Genomic DNA, 17210 nt, shown 5'->3' on the forward strand with positions numbered 1-17210 from the left:
CCTTATGATCGCAAGTCCTGCAGTCTAACCACTGGAGCACCTTGACACTGTTGTAATCTAATAATGATATTTGATTTTATATAACAGGGAATAGCAGGCAAGAGGATATTGGGAATGATTCTACTGGAGTGTACGTCAGGTTCTGCAGGTTTCTTGGAATGGGCCGAGGGAAAGGTAAACACTTTCTTCATTCAGCGACATTTCTTATCACTCTCAAAAAATGCCAATACAAACTTACCTGGTTTGAAGAATCATTTCACTTTGCAGTAATGTGGTTATGGGGGGGGGGGGGAATAAGTTTTTATTAAAAAAAAAATGAATATGAGAAGTGTTACTGTTAGCAATTAGATTGTGTATTCCAATTTCGGATTAGGATTTAAATCCTTTTGGATTTTTGAGGATAACTCAAAAATACAACTACCTTTTAAATGAAATTTTCACAGGTTAGGATATATCTACATTGCACATTTATATAGGGTTAAAACAATCAAACAGTTCCAAAAACCAATGGTTCACTTAGCCTTAGAGTTGCATTAAGGACCATTTCTAGTAAATATATATAAGCATGTAGAGCAGGTACTCATCAATCAAGATGATCACATCCCTTAACCTCTCTCATCACTTCAGTTATTTTCATATTGAAGAACATCTCAAGACCCCCTGTGGGAAATATAAGCCACATATTGCAGAGCTACAAGTATTGTGTTGTGCAATTTCCCTTTATTTATTTTTTTCTTTTATTTTTTTACAAAAGGAAAAATTAGTTAAGATAGGAATGTTGATTTTGTAAACAACAGTATAATAACTCTGAATGAAACAGAAAGGTGTGAACTGTTTGGATGCTGATGGTGCACAGATGGTGCCTATTTAGGCTTAATAAGCCAATCTACATTTACATGACAGTAACATCTCATTTAAACATCTGCAGACACACTCAAGCAGTCTGAAAACAAAATAATTTAGAAGAAACCTAAACATATGTTTTGGGAGGAAATCTAGACTTGCCTGATTCAACTACAAACTGAACTGGCTGTGTTTTGGGTTGTATTAAGTTATTTTTATCTCGATACTAAACATCGTAATACCACATGGGAATGTCAATGAAACTAACATGCTGATCACCCCCTACCATAAATTCTGTGTAGCTAATGCATGGAATGTGCTTATATTTGAACATATTTTATAGCTCAGTGTGATTTACATTCATGAAATAGCAGTCAATCCTAAACGGCAATCAATAGGCCTAAATGTGAAATACATATTGTGTATTTACTCATCTGGATTTTGGATCATGAAATAGCAGTATGTAAACGAAAGGCTATAAATCAGCCTCAGCAAAATGTCATGTGCCTCGGTCTGTTGAATTTGGGAAGTTAATATAGCTGTTTATTAAGTGCACTGTTATGTCAGAATAAAAGTGTATACATGTAACTTGGTTTTTACATGTTGAGTTTTGAAAAAGCAAATGTTATAAACTGGAGCATTTGGGATAAAGTTAATCATACATTCTTGGTTATAATTGTCCTAATAAGGAAGTGATGTTGAATTTCTACTTTGTTTTCGATGACTGTCTTTGGGAAAATCAAATGAACATGATCATTCATACCAACCTCACTATCATGGGCAGCGCGCCGTATCACGCTAGCTCTGCGTACGTCTCTAATCCCTGGGAGGGAAACTCTGATCCGTGTCTTTCATTGGCTATCATATACGCGCAAAATTTAAAACGCTGTGCGTCTCCAAAAAGCTCTATATGCCGAAACGCGTACGTATAAAGATGTACGTGTTCACTTTTTTTTTTCGCGCAACACTAAACGCCAAGGCAAGTTTATGACTTTATTACACACTAAGCTTGGGCGGTTCCAGAAATTTGGGGCTCGGTTCCGGTTCCAAAAAAAAGCTCGGTTCTGAGACATACCCGGTTCCACTCTATATAAAACATAAGCCGCCCGTCCCGAGCTCACACACACACAATTGAGCCGATCTATTTTAACTGCCAATAACCAAGTTAATCAGACATCGGTCCGGAGCTCACACACACACACGCACACAATTGGAGCCGATCTATTTTTAACGAAAAATTAATACCAGAATACCCACCAAGTCAATCAGACATCGTGCCACCGAGCACCTATTCTCCGTCCATTTATACAAGTCTTTGATTTGTCCGGCAACAGTACGTCCGTGGTGCAGTACGTCCGTAGTGCAGTACGTCCGTAGTGCAGTACGTCCGTAGTGCAGTACGTCCGTAGTGCAGTACGTCCATAGTGCAGTACGTCCGCAGTGCAGTACGTCCGCAGTGCAGTACGTCCGCAGTGCTGTACGTCCGTAGTGCATGCAGTGTGTCGTCTCTGTACATAGAAGTGTACATGCCTGTACATGCATACAGTACTGTGTGTTTTGTGCATGGGACAAGCTTTTATGAATATGGATATATCGGCAGCCAATCACAACGTGCTGTCTGGTTGGACTTTGGACTCTGTATATCTCAGCATATGCCTATGCATCTGTGCACTGTGTGTTGTATAATAATGCAGCCACATGTGATAGTTGATGCTCATGTCGGCTTGAAGCCTTTGCACAGTGTATCTGCGGTCACCGTTTTCAACATCAAGCCTCAATTTCTGGAGCCGGTTCGTCCCAGGATCGGCTCCACAGAGTCTTTTATAATTGGGACTCGGTCTTTTGAAATCGGAACCGACAAAAGCGGGTACCCGGTTCCACAGAAGAGTGGAACCGCCGGTCCGGTTTTCAATTTTTAACCGGGTAGAACCGGGTAACCGAAGGAACCGCCCAAGCTTATTACACACAACGCATCCAGTGATTAACGTCCAATACAGAACGGATCAACCACAGGACTAATTGTAATATCCCTTATATTTGGATATTTTGGAGTTACACTTCCAGGGGTTATGATCGAGCAAGGCATGCTGGGAAAAGATGGCGCGGCGAGATCGATCACCCCTGGGATTGAGGTTGCATTCATACCATTTAACGAAGGCTGTAGTGTTAATTAACAATATAAAATATTATTCATAAATACCTAAGACAGTTTCGCGATTCCTATTGGTGGAGAGCCGGTCATGTGGGTGTGTATAAACCTGTGTTTATGACCAGTAAAAGGTGTTGAAACATTACCGGTTGTATAAATGTAAAGATAGTAATGGCCTGACATTTCGACCCTAGCAGAGTCTTTCTCGAAGCGTAAAAAAAAGCTTAACATATACATTTTTAGCTTTGATGATGCTAATTTTGTTGATTCTCTCCTCAGTTTGCATCTTGGAAACTTGACAAGTTACACAAAATGAATCCCTCCACTGAGAAGTACCTGTTGTGGCATCACTATGGTGGGGTAAGTGCCTTAAACACTCCTCTTCAACAGACTTTACAATTGGGCTTCACGGTACACTCATAGACAACATGGTCATACACCTATAGACCATGTGAACTATGTTTACAATAAGTATGACCTTGTACATTGTTTGGGTATTCTGGCAGGCAAGATACTGCACTGGTCATATGGAAAAGTTGACATTTTGTGTCATAAATCCAAGCCAAGAGTTTTGAAAACAAAAGCTGGACGGGTTGTGAGATGTGCCCCCTTTCACCATATCAAAAGTTGATAAGAATTAGACAGTGCAATCTCCATAAAATATAAGATTTTCTTCCATTGAGCTGTGTACAAATCGTGCCTGCAGGAAGTCCAGGCTCTGTGGCTCGTTTGTAAACATGTGATGTCACAGGTCACATCGTCAATACACAGTGTCTCCAAACTGTGGTCTCTCCAGACTCTTGACAGATCTGTCCATTGTACAACAACAGTTTGAGAGATTGAAAAATGAAACTACAATAGACTGACAACTATTTATGAAAGCCCAGTCGCTGCATCTAAAGGGCCTTGTCACATGAGGCAACTTTTAGAGGCAACTTTGAGGCAACCAACTGCAGTGCATCATACAGGACCACTTTGGTAGTACCAAAGAAATTTTCAATTTTTTTGTATGATCCCCATTAAGAAAAGTGTGTGAACAGTGAAATATAAATGTCTTTTCTTCTTTGAGATTGCCTGGAACTGGTTGCCTGTAAAATGCCTCGTGTGACAATGGCCTCATGAATTTAAGGCCATTGGACACTTTCTGAACAGAACAAAAATTAAAAGTTCACAGATTTACAAATAAGTTACAGGGTTTACAGAAGGTAATGGTGAGAGACCTCCCTTGAAATATTACTCCATGAAATGCTTTACTTTTTGAGAAAACATTAAAACACTGGATCAATTCTCGATATCAAGAATAACGAATTTAATTTAAACACATGTCATGACATGGCGAAACGTGTTGAAACAAGGGTGGGTTTTCCCGTTATTTTCTCCCGACTCCGATGACTGATTGAGCCTAAACTTTCACAGGTTTGTTGTTTTACATAGAAGTTGTGATACACAAAGTGTGGGCCTTCGGACAATACTGTTTACCGATGTTGTGCGGTTGCTTTATAGGGGCAACTCGGTAACACATTGATGAGAAAGATGAGATGTCAAGTTTGTTATTTGTTTTTGTTTCAGAGGAAGGCAACTGCTGAAGCTGCCAAGGAGTTTCATTCCAGTCTACATGATCGTATGAACGCTCACAATCTCTCTCTCTTCATTAATGTCTTCCAAAGGTAAGCATTGAGTATTCGGCATCAAATTGCCCCACAGCACCTTGTAAAACATTACTTGTGCTATCAGAATTAGATCTCATAATTCAAATGTATGTAGTCTCACATCTGGCATGAAATACTGTATGTTACAGCGCCAGGGGCGTCACTGAGTGTCGGACATGTGCGCTAAACAAGAAGCCACAATTATTATGATTATTATTATTATATAACCCCCGAACAAAGATATTGACAAAATAGGGACACCGCCAATATAGGGCTACTGTAGATAGCTCAGTTGGTAGAGCGCCGGCACGTTAATCCGGAGGTCGTTGGTTCGAATCCCACTCTAGTCAATTCTTTGTTCAACCCCAAAATCAAAAATATAAAAGATGTGAAAACAAGAATTATTTGGAGTTGAACAAACACAAGTTATGGAAAGGTTTGCGGTAACACCACGTAATGACTTTTTCTAATGAGTTGGGTTGGTTCTGTAAAGAACTGTTGGTTTCAACTTGACGTTTCGATCAGTATGCTCTGATCGTCTTCTGGAGAAGATAGTCATTATCATGGTGTACCGCAAACCTTTCCATATCGTATTTCCACCATGCAAAGTTTCAAATCCTACTTAAACACAAGTTAACTGGAGTAAATTTGTCCTTGTTCGACTCCTGACGGTGACTAGACGTTGAGACCAATTCAAGAACTGACTCCACAGTAGTGCAGTTACTTACGATCCTGTCAGCTAAAGTTGTAGTCCCAGCCAACTTTCTTTACCTTCCGCCTGGGTAGTAGTTAAAAAGCAGGACTGTTCTTTTCAGAACTGAGAAGTCCCCCGAACATCAGATAATCTACTCTGGGGTAGTAGAATAAAGAAAGACAGTTCTCTAAGAACAAACTCTACCTGGCAAGTAGATACACACATGGTGTTACTGCAAACCAAATAGATATCAACCCTAAATTGTTTGCATATTTACCCACACAGTTTCCCTTGTGGTTTATAACTTGATAAAACAAGATTATTATACAATGATTTGATCAGCAACAATCAGATACAATATGAACACAAATTACAGCTTGTACTTAATAAAGGCAACTTCGAAAGTGGTGTTGATCTTCTTAATAACCTATGATAATGTGAAGGATCTAAATATTCACCACCCCAAGGAATAAGTCTCATCAATACACACAAAATGATCTCATACTTTAAGACATTATTTGTTTAATGTTTGTCTGTCTCTCTCTCTCTCTAGCCGTACAGATATCACTCATTGTTTGAAGGAGCTTACCTGTCCTGTCTTAATTGTGACCGGCCATGACTCCCCACACATTAGCGAAGTGGTGAGTAATTAGAAATTGCAATGGCTTCACAAGAGAAACAGTTTGAAAAAGCTGTGGAAACAGCGACAAGTTTACTTGTCATAATTGTGCTACACTGGATTTACTAACTGTGCATCTGATGAATACATTTCATAATGGAAGACTTGAGAGAGAATTAAAGACACTGGACACTATTGGTAATTTTCAAAGACCAGTCTTCGCACTTGGTGTATCTCAACATATGCATAAAATAACACACCTGTGAAAATTTGAGCTCAATTGGTCGTCGAAGTTGCGAGATAAAAATGAAAGAAAAAACACCCTTGTCACACGAAGTAGTGTGCTTTTAGATGGTTGATTTTGAGACCTTAAATCCTTAATCTGAGGTCTCGAAATGAAATTTGTGGAAAATTACTTCTTTCTCGAAAACTATGTCACTTCAGAGGGTGCTGTTTCTCACAATATTTTATACTATCAAACTCTCTCCCCATTACTCGTCACCAAGTGAGGTTTTATGCTAATAATTAGTTTGAGTAACTACCAATAGTGTCCACTGCCTTTAAACCTCTGTAAAAATAAGAAATAAGGATTCTGGCAATGACTTTGTCTTCCGTTACTTTGTCATACCACTAAGAATCTTGTTAAGTTCTTTCTAGGTATCTTTCTCCGATGACCTCATTATTTCATTCTAACCCAACTCTGGAGAGAGTCTTCAATTAAACCTCTGTAAAAATAAGAAACAAGAAATCTGGCAATGACTTTGTCTTCCGTTACTTTGCTCATACCACTAAGAATCTTGTTAAGTTCTTTCTAGGTATCATTCTTTTAGTTTGTCTCCGATGACCTCATCATTATTTCATTCTAACCCAACACAGGAGAAAGTATTCAATTAAACCTCTGTAAAAATAGGAAATCTGGCAATGACTTTGTCTTCCGTTACTTCACTCATACCACTAAGAATCTTGTTAAATTCCAGACACCTTTCTTTTAGTTTGTCTCTTATGACCTCATCACTATTTCATTCTAACCCAACACAGGAGAAAGTCTTCAATGCTCTACCCAAAGGTGAGAAGACTTTCCTAAAGGCTGAAGACGTTGGTGGAGACATCAAAGTAGAACACGTAAGTTGATCTTAAGAACCTCTTCTTTTTTAAAATTGGTGGCAAGAAAGGTGGTCTTCTTAAATCATAAAACTGGCTGAAACTTTCTCAAGTTGGATTCTAATAACAGTCTAGATGAATTGATATGAAGATTGGAAATCAAATATGTATCTAACAACTGCATTGAAGGAAAATCTAATTACATAGAAGGAGGCTAGTCTAAGCTGATGACAGTCTTAGTTAGGTGGGTGTTATTTTGGCAGTCAGTGTAGCTCAGGTGGTGAGGAACTGGTAGTTGGACTTCTAGAAAGGTCGTACACTGATGCATGATGTTATTTCAAGGTGGAAATGTAACAAATGAAGTGAACAGGATAAAATGGTTCAAAATAAACAAGCTGATGATATTTTAAATATTTGTTACTGTACATTTGTCTGGGTAAGAAAGGACAGGTTTAGAGGCAGTGGACACTATTGGTAATTACTCAAAATAAAACCTAACTTGGTAACGAGTAATGGGGAGCTGTTGTTGGTATAAAGCATTGTGAGAAGCGGCTCCCTCTGAAGTGACGTAGTTTTTGAGAAAGAAGTAATTTTTCACAAGTTTGATTTCGAGACCTCAGATATAGAATTTGAGACCTCGACATCGAGCATCTGAAAGCACACAACTTCGTGTGACAAGGGTGTTTTTTCTTTCATTATTATCATGCAACTTCGACGACCGATTGAGCTCAAACTTTCACAGGTTTGTTATGATGTTTGTTCAGATACACCAAGTGAGAAGACTGGTCTTTGACAATTACCAATAGTGTCCACTGTCTTTAAGGGATTGTAAATCAGTATCTAAATCCTGCTGGTTGATTCATTTCCAATTGATGGGATATTTCCCAGAAAAGTTGTTATGTCAGATAGAATTCTTTCTGGATATTTATATCTTGGCATTTGAGGCACTTGGTAAGGAATATGCTAATAGGTTACTGACAAATAGACTATTGAGCTTTTAAGTGTCATCTCAGTAAACACTTATATCTTGAAGATGAAAAATCAACTCTTTGGAGAAAACTCCCAACTGAGATGAACCTTTAAATTCTGGCTGCTCAACCTCTATCCCACTGGGCTTCAAATCATATTGTAAAGTACTTATTTCACCCCTGGACATACTTATAACTACACAAATCCTAATGTTTTTGACATTTCCTTTTTTTTGGATGGGATCTGAAGCAATACTGCTGTAAACCATTTTGATAAGATTAGGTTTCTGACTGTGAGTTCATTTTCTTCTGATTTCTTGAGTAACTTATGCTGGGTAAGAATTTCTCATCCTGTCTTCAAAGCCCAAGAAACAGAGTCTGATAAACACATTTTCAGTCAGTCTCTTGTGTATACTGGGCACACTTAAAAGCAATCTGACCTCCTGCCAGTGTACTGTCCAGGTTTGTTTCTAGTAAAAGATGTCGTCAAAATAATATCATCTGGGAGGAGGTTTGGAACTGAATCTATTTGTAGATCCGAGAGTCAGCGACGAAAGCTGAGCGTAAATGTCATAGGTTGAACATTTATTGGAATTCCAATTTCCTTTTGTATACTTTAGGCAAAAGGTTTAAATTTATTCAAATAAATCAAGAAACAAAGGGATGAAGACGTGAAAGTTTCTGCCAGTATCATTCACTGTGCTGTTTATACTGTTTATACTGTGCTGTTTAAGCTTGATCACTTTGAGTACAATTTGAATTCTACTTGAATACTTTGACAGGCTCCCAAGGCAATGACCTGGGGCATCGCAGGCATTGCCGACAGGATGTGCAAAACCTATGTTATTAGAAAGGATTGCCATGAGTGGAAGGGACCACTAACGGATGATTTATACGTGTTCTTTAACTTGTAATCATCGTACTTAAGAAGTGCAGACGTGCCAGGGGAAATTACTATTGGTGAAGTTATTTACAATTACTGTCTCAACATTCATGATTTGGTTCTGCTTGCTCAGGATAACGTCTTGTATAAATTGACCATTTGTTAGTTATTATGACAGTCAATTCGGCATTATGGAGATAGATTGCAAAAAGCTTTTATGGTAATGACCATTTGTGAGAGCATGCATGAAGTGCATCTTCTCGGAAAACTGGAGAACAAAATCTGAAATGTTTTCAAAGGGCAATGACACGGAGATCTCATGAGTGGTGTTGACATGATGAGTTAATCAAAGATCCATATTATACAGGATTGTTAATGGTAGAAAGCGTTGTTTCAATTTAGTCTAAAAGCTTAATGATAACAATAAAGAATTCTTATATAGCGCATTTCACAATAACCATCTAAATGCGCTTTACATTAGCGCTCTGGTCATTGGGCCAATAACATCCCGTTAATCTTTCTCAGCTCCCTTGGGGAGTATACAGCCCGAGCTGCCGTGGCGCTCTGGAAGTTTTTTCATACACAATATCAACCTCTACCCTCGCAGGTAGAAAATTACTTCTTTCTCGAAAACTACGTCACCTCAGAGGGAGCCGTTTCTCTTTTTTTATTCTCTCCACATTACTCGGTACCAAGTAAGGTTTTGTGGTAATAGTTATTTTGAGCAAATACCAATAGTGTCCACTGCCTTTAAAGGAACACGTTGCCTTGGACCTGTTGAGTTGGTCTATACAAAGCGTTTGTAATTGTTTGTTATAAAATGCATATGGTTAGAAAGAGGTTTTAAAAGTAGAATACAATGATCAACACAAATATGCCTTGAAATTGCGTGGTTTTTCCTTTTACCTTGTCAACAAACACGGTCGTCCATATAAATGGCCGACTGTGTTAGTTCGCTAAGTAAAACGAAAACCACGCAATTTCAAGGCATATTTGTGTAGATTACTGTATTCTACTTTGACAACATCTTTCTACCCATATGCATTTTATAACAAACGGTTGCAAACGCTTTTCAAAGACCAACTCGAACGATCCAAGGCAACGTGTTCCTATAAGCAGACATTTCTCGTTCAGTTATTTAATTTTTTTTTAATGTTCTTTAATTATAGCCTGAGAAGCTAGCTGAGAGTATGCAGTATTTCATTCAAGGAATAGGTGGACGTAAGTATTGCAAGATTTACTTACAATTTACTCTCATTTCAAAATTAACAACACATTTATTACATCTATTCACAATGGGTGCGTTTGTTTAGCTTCCCTGGGTCGACCCCGGTCTGCCCAGGTACGCTCGAATAACTTTTATGGGGCTCACACGGGTCAGCCCCCAGTGCCCAGCTTGTGGAGTGGGTCACTTAGGGTGACCTGAGGTGCATGCCGTCACCACGAGAGGGCGAGTGTGGTCCTTCGATTAGGTCTAGTCGTGGGCTCATCCGAGTGAGCACCGCAGGGTCGACCCAGGGAAGCTAATCGAACGTAATCTGTAAACCCCTTTCTGTAATCCGCTTTTCTGTACTACTGGGGAAAATCAACTTTTCTATAAAGTAGAAATGTTTTACTTAATTCAATGGGATTTAGGGTTGTCCATTTTGAAGTAGAGAATTGCCAATTTTCATATTCATGTCACTAACCTAATTCTTTTGCTCTCCCTCCATCCCTTGGTTGTTGACACTAATAATTTGTTTACCTTTGCATGGTTGACCCCTTCCCTCATCTAATATTCCAATCTGTCCTTACAATTATGTTCATATTAACGTTATGTCAATAATATATAATTAATTTCTTTCTCTCTTTTTATGTTTATATCTCTCCATCTAAACTAACCCAACTCAAAACCTTTTACTTCCATACCTTTCTGAATTCTTGCTTTTTCTTTGAACTACCTACCCATTTTCTATTGTTTGTTACTTCTTCATTTTCATATCATGTTCAAACCTGGTGTTGTTAATGTTTCCTTCATCAACCGATATAATACATTTATTTCTCAATCATCTGTTATTTCTAATCATTGTTTACTTTCCATGATTTCATTTTATTTTCTATGGTTTGCATGCATGTTGATGCTTGTTTGTTTTTCATCATAAACCGGACAAATTTGGCATCTATCATGCATCCATACCACACTTCCCCCAATCTGCCCCACACCCCTTTCTCTCCTTTGAACTTGTCCAAGCCAGTCTCTTCAATTCCCCTGGCTAGACTTGGAAGGAAAGCTTCTCTGGGAGAAACGCCTAAAATCCCTCGCCAATGCAGTATGGATTATGGACTGTGATTGGTCCTTTTGACCACCAGGATGCCTGCTCACCCAATTAGCATAGGTCTTATATATTGACATTCCTTGGGCTTAGGCTAGATGTACATGTATATTATTTCCAAAATTAAGTCAACATTGTACTTTATATAGCGCACCTTTAAGGATTTAGGTACTTTTTGTACACAAAACATATAACCACAGATTTACATCAAACTTACTCAGTTTGAAGATAATGATAGTAGAAATGAGTACTGAAACAAGCCACACACAAAAAATTCTTCTCACTCCAGAAAATGATTTTGGACGTAAAAAGGTATTAACCAGTTATGGTTATGTTATGGTAAGATACACTATAACTGGTTAATACCTTTTTACATGCTAAAACTGAGACTGAAATAGTTGTTGTGACATTCTTTTACTCATTTCTCAAAAACTACAGCACCTAAGCAAGTAATATTTAAGGGAAGCTGTCTATTGTCATTATCTTCAAAATGACAAAGTTTTATGTAAATCTGTGGACATTGTGTCAAAAGTACCCAGACCCTTTAACATGTTGTTTCATCACAAACGTCTCACATATTTCTTTGGTCAATGATATTTCTCGTTAAATCATTGGCAGTTGTGTCTCTGAAATTCAAGGAAATTAACTTAACTAAATGAGATGTCTTAAGAAGTTGTATTAATATGAAGTCTTGGTAAGATGTCTCGATAAGATGTCTTGATAAGTTATCTTGATATCGATTGATAAGATTTTGGTTTGCATAGCTGTGTGGATAAATACAATTCATCTAGAATACTAAGGTGATACTGCTTCTTGTAGTCTAGATATATGAATTTGCTTCTGACAATGTGCAGAATGGTTTCATGCTTATTTGCATATGAGGATGGCATCCACTTCATAGAGACGCTTCATACAGGGAAACTTATTCAGCAGTAAAAGGGTACCAGCCTAAATGCCCAGTGAAACTGTAATATTTATGACTATTTCCTTTCTTATTAACGTCAGTTTGGGAGAGAAAAAGCAAACTCTCTACCGACGAGCTCTGTGAAATGTGACCGTGTTTGAAATTGAAGCTAATGCTGTGGTTGACTTGCGCTCATTATTGAATGTATTCATTTTACAAACCTTTTTCATAAAGCACAAAATCATTCATAGCACCTTCATAATCTACGTACATGTATCTTAAATGAACACACTGCCTTGGATCGGTCGAGTTGGTCTTTGAAAAGCGTTTGTAACCATTTGCTATTAAATGCATATGGTTAGAAAGATGATTTAAAAGTAGAATACAATGATCCACACAAATTTGCCTCGAAATTGCGTGGTTTTCCTTTTACTTTGCGAACTAACACGGTCGGCCATTTATGGGAGTCAAACATTTGACTCCCACAAATGGCCGACTGTGTTAGTAGACGAGGTAAAAGGAAAACCACGCAACTTCGAGTGATACTTATGTGGATCATTACATTCTACTTTTAAAATATCTCTCTAATCATATGCATTTTATAATAAACGGTTGCAAATGCTTTTCAAAGACCACGTCGACCGGTCCAAGGCAACGTGTTCCTTTAATGAGACTTGGGCTGAACTGGTGGCTACAGCTGTAGCTTTGGCTTGATTATTGGTCATTATAAACATGCATTGAAGCTTAGGATGCTATAAGCAATAAGCCAAAGCCATAACTTCATCTGCCAATTCAGACACAGCCTTAAAGTTTCATGGGAAGGAGTTTGGATTTCATCTGACTTCTCAAACCTGTAGCCAGTGTACAGGCTTGCATCTTGCAGATGCAAGACCCAGAGTCATGTACACCTTGGGCCAGGATCAGGCCAATAAAGCATACACTCATTGGAACTCCACATATCTCAATCCATCTAATGGTTTCAGTCAATTGATCCGACATTGTAAATATCTATGGTTAATCTTTCATTTTATCCTTAATGGAATGTATGTAATATAGCACTTATTATAGGAAAGAGAAACTTCACTGTGATGACAAGTGTATATCAAAATAGCCTGTCAGTTGATAAAATCATCTCAATATTCCTAATGCTTTAAAAACTACTTGGTTTCTTAAAGTGGTACTAAAGTATTGTTCATGCTGATTTAGAATTGCTTGATCTGTTCTTGCTGTGGGGAGGTTTGGTGAAAGGTAGGAGGTTGCAAAACTTTGAATTGGAAATGCTTGCATCCAGATAATAGTACGGAATGATCATTGAACATTAATTGCAGTATTATCATATAGTGCTGTAGTGCGCTTCATATTCTTCATTAAAAAGAGTGCTTTGTTTTGTGTTTGTGTTGCATGCAGTACCGTCGCTCCCGCTGACCCGTTTAGGCCGAGCAGCATCCCTCGGTGAAACCCCTAAAGAGAAGCGATCCCACAGCATGAGTATGTCTGAAATGGACCAGCCCCACGCGGATCATCACTTGAAGTCAGCTGATCATGAGACCGCTGCGGCGGCAAAGTGAAGCCATCCAATCAAAACAAAGCCAAACCCTGTTTCGTTTGATTGAATGCCGGGTACCATGTGGACATCTATAAAGTGTCAAAAGCAACTTGTCCACAAAATAAACAAAAATGAACAATTTAAGATAAAGTAAGAGTCTGGCATTTTCAATTTATACAAAGTGGCATTTGAAAGAATTTTGGTTCGTACTTTATATGTTTACCTCAACCCTATTTTGTTTATGCATATTATGAAGAGTTGGTTTGCCTGAGCTGCCACATCACACAACAGGAGCAATGTCTTCAAGATAATCAAATCATACATCAAGAAAAGGGCTCAAGGAGTTTGTATTTTCCCAAAATTCATCAGCGCCATCTTTAAAGGCAGTGTACATGTTTGGTAATTGTCAAAGACCAGTGTTCTCACTTGGTGTATCCCATCATAGGCATAAAATAACAAGCCTGTGAAAACTTGGGCTCAATTGTTCATCGAAGTTGCGAGAAAATGATGAAAGAACAAACACCCTTGTTGGACAAATTTGTTTGCTTTCAGATAGGAATAAAAGACTTCTAGCTGGAAGTCTTTTAATATTTTAGTGAAAAATTACCTCTTTCTCAAAAACTATGTTACTTCAGAGGGAGTTGTTTCTCACAATGTTTTATACCATCAAAAGCTCTCCAATGCCCGTTACCAAGTCAGTTTCTAAGTTAATATTTGTTTTGAGTTTTTACCAAATGTGTACCTTCCCTTTAAGAGACTATGCACTTATGTAAATACTCTCTAAATGAGTCTACAAACAGCCTGGTAGAATACCAAAACAGTATCTTGAAACATCTTTATTGTTGGTGTAAAAAATGAGGAGGTTGTCATAACTGGTAAACCAGAATTGCAACTCTCATCATGGATTGAACCTAATCATATTACAATTCAATCTTTGATTTGAATAATGATTCTGGATTCATTTCTCGTCACTGTCCAGAAAAGAGTTTGGTCCTGTTGTGTTAGATGTGTTGCTTGATTTTAAGTTTCACATAGACAATTCTTTCTATTTCACTTCATCGTTTTGATGTTACCATATTTCTGTTATTTCAATTTTAGTCCATTTATTTGTCTGTTTTGCCAACCATTTTGTGCCGATCCTGCACGTGTTCTGATTTGACATTCCTTGAGTGTTTTAGGTTTTGTTGTCGTGTAAGCGATTGAAAATGTATTCATCGTAGCTTCATGTTCCTTAAAAAAAAAATGAATTATTACATCTCATTGCCAAATTATATAGTTTACAAATAGTTTTATGAAATAACAAAAAGAAAGTTCTATTTACATTGGAAGTTTTATTGTGAAACAAAATAAATACAAACTTTAAAAGTACACTATGTCTTAAGGAAGACAGAAATGAAATATTTTGAACAATATAATTTGTTGTACTGTGAAGTATTCTGATGGTTGTTTTTAAAATCTGAAGTTTCCTAAAGACAAATTGCAGGAAAACAAGTGAAAAATAATTCATAGTGAATTGGTTTTATTTTTATTTTTAAATTTTTATCTGAAATGTGAGAAACAGTTCATGGCAATATACCGATGATGCAATAATAGCCCAATGGTCAAACCACTCAGAGTTGCAAGTAGGCTTAGTTCAAAACTAAGTGTCATCGAGTACAATTCTTCTGAAATTTCGTTTTCTGAATTTGTTTTTATTACATTGTGTTTAAATTGTATGTATCAACAGCGAAAAGGTACAGTGATGGATTCTAGCAAACATATATCTTTGTAGACGTTTAGCAGTTTGAAGTGAAATTGGTCAGTCATGTACATGGTAAATTACTAATGGGTCAACTTAACGAACCTCGTTGCTCCATACCTCTGTGTGTTAAAACCCTACCAGGCAGAAACCCATGCTCTGTGTTGCTCAAGCCAGTTTTATTTAGCTAATATTAGATCACCCAAATTGTCATTTATTGCTTTGTACTGTAGAAATTATAAAGGTATGAGTTGGATTGATTTTTCTCTACGCACATGTTGTTATTGGTGTTTAAGAAGCACATTTTATATGTAGAACTTTACGTTGTGTGCAAAGCAAAGTAGAAATGTACTAACTTCAAGACAACACTGTTGTAATACAGCTTGTTATTAGAAGAGCGCCCTCACGAGGCCGTGTGTAACAAGTAAATGTTGTATGCAGGCGGCCGTGTTTTAAGGCGATACACACTTAACTGTCTTAGTAAATGAGATACAGCAATAAAAGCATATTCAAGTTCAATCTTCAGCCATCCGGCCTCCTGAATTATTACAAACACTGAGTGGGATTTAAAATTCAGGTTTCCACAGAGTCCAACAAGTATTATCAAGCAATCCTTGTCAAGCCGTAAATAGTCTCCGAAAAACTATACAAGGTTACCTTTAATGACTTGTCCACAAGTCTAGCATTACATGAGATTATTTGCGAGCCGATTGTACTGTACTTATCTGTGCATGTTTAACAAAGAGTCCATATGGCTCAACACTTAAACAAGTTTGCGCACCTTTTTTTCCCAATTGACTAAAATTGTCAATGGAATTTCTTAAAGGTATGTTTATGATGAATTTATCTTTAGCTTTGTATAATGTTTTAACCCGAAAGGCAAATTCACTGTATGGTTATGATTTCATTAGTTATTATCTTAGATTTGTTTTTAAAATGTCACTTGCTTTGAAGAGGCTTATTGCACTTGATTGTGTGATAGAATTCTGCTGAGCATTTAATTTAATGCTTAGCTTGGTATCTTTAACTCGGATTTATAGGGAACTTAATGATTTGGTCAGAAATTGTTTGAGAAATTAGAGAAATTGTTTAACTTCAAACCTTTAAACATTTGATTTCATGTCAAAATGGAACACTGTTTGTATATGTTGCTGGAATTCTCTACACGTGAATACATGCCATTAACTGAAGTTGATTATTCATACAAAGACCCATTTATCAACTAAACCCAAATAGACTGGTATTCAGTCACTTATGTTTCTTTGGAAGATAAGAGGGTAAGATATGAGATAAGAAATTATGTTATTCTCCAGACGTTTGAGTTGTTCTTTGTAAATTGTACCAACGTAAAAGTGTAATAGATTATACAACAATCAGATACACAAGAGTTGGAACCAAGATTATTGCACGATGGTAAAGATTTATTTTAACATCCATACCAAAGGTTGTTGGGTCGATTCCAAACCCATAATATGCCTGTGCTTTTCCCACAGATCTCAGGGAAGTAATTCACACACTTTGCTTTTTCTAAGAATTAGCTAGTAATAGGTCTGCCACCTCACCATTTGATGTTCAAAAATATCTTAGATATCGATACTAATAAATAACCCCATCTCCTAAAACATCTTCTTGGATGTCTTCTTTAAATATTTGCCATTTTCTAATAGTTTAAATAGTAAAATATTTTCAAAGACAATTATGTTTAACTTTTATTTGTCCAATCTGCAAAGGAATAGATGGTTTTTACAGATTTTGTAACATAAATCTCAAAAGTTGTTGTAAGTTGTGAAAAAATACAAAAAAG

At 37.3% G+C, this 17210-nt stretch overlaps 1 protein-coding gene across 4 annotated transcripts in view; it reads left to right on the forward strand.

Annotated features, from left to right (window-relative positions):
* Positions 1-16915, forward strand: part of LOC139940638 (protein NDRG1-like) — a 46298-nt gene extending 29383 nt beyond the window's left edge. For 3 of the 4 annotated variants that reach the window (XM_071936987.1, XM_071936988.1, XM_071936989.1), the window contains exons 7-13: positions 88-174; positions 3272-3352; positions 4562-4659; positions 5889-5976; positions 6993-7076; positions 10076-10127; positions 13530-16915. In XM_071936987.1, coding sequence (XP_071793088.1) covers positions 88-174; positions 3272-3352; positions 4562-4659; positions 5889-5976; positions 6993-7076; positions 10076-10127; positions 13530-13690 — 651 coding nt within the window. In that variant the 3' untranslated portion in view covers positions 13691-16915. Of the gene's footprint in view, positions 1-87; positions 175-3271; positions 3353-4561; positions 4660-5888; positions 5977-6992; positions 7077-10075; positions 10128-11140; positions 12440-13529 lie in introns of those variants that run through there. The other variant, XM_071936990.1, reaches the window with a different exon arrangement.
* The last annotated feature ends 295 nt before the right edge of the window (positions 16916-17210 follow it).

Source organism: Asterias amurensis, chromosome 8, assembly GCF_032118995.1.
Source record: "Asterias amurensis chromosome 8, ASM3211899v1".
Lineage (NCBI taxonomy): Eukaryota > Metazoa > Echinodermata > Asteroidea > Forcipulatida > Asteriidae > Asterias > Asterias amurensis.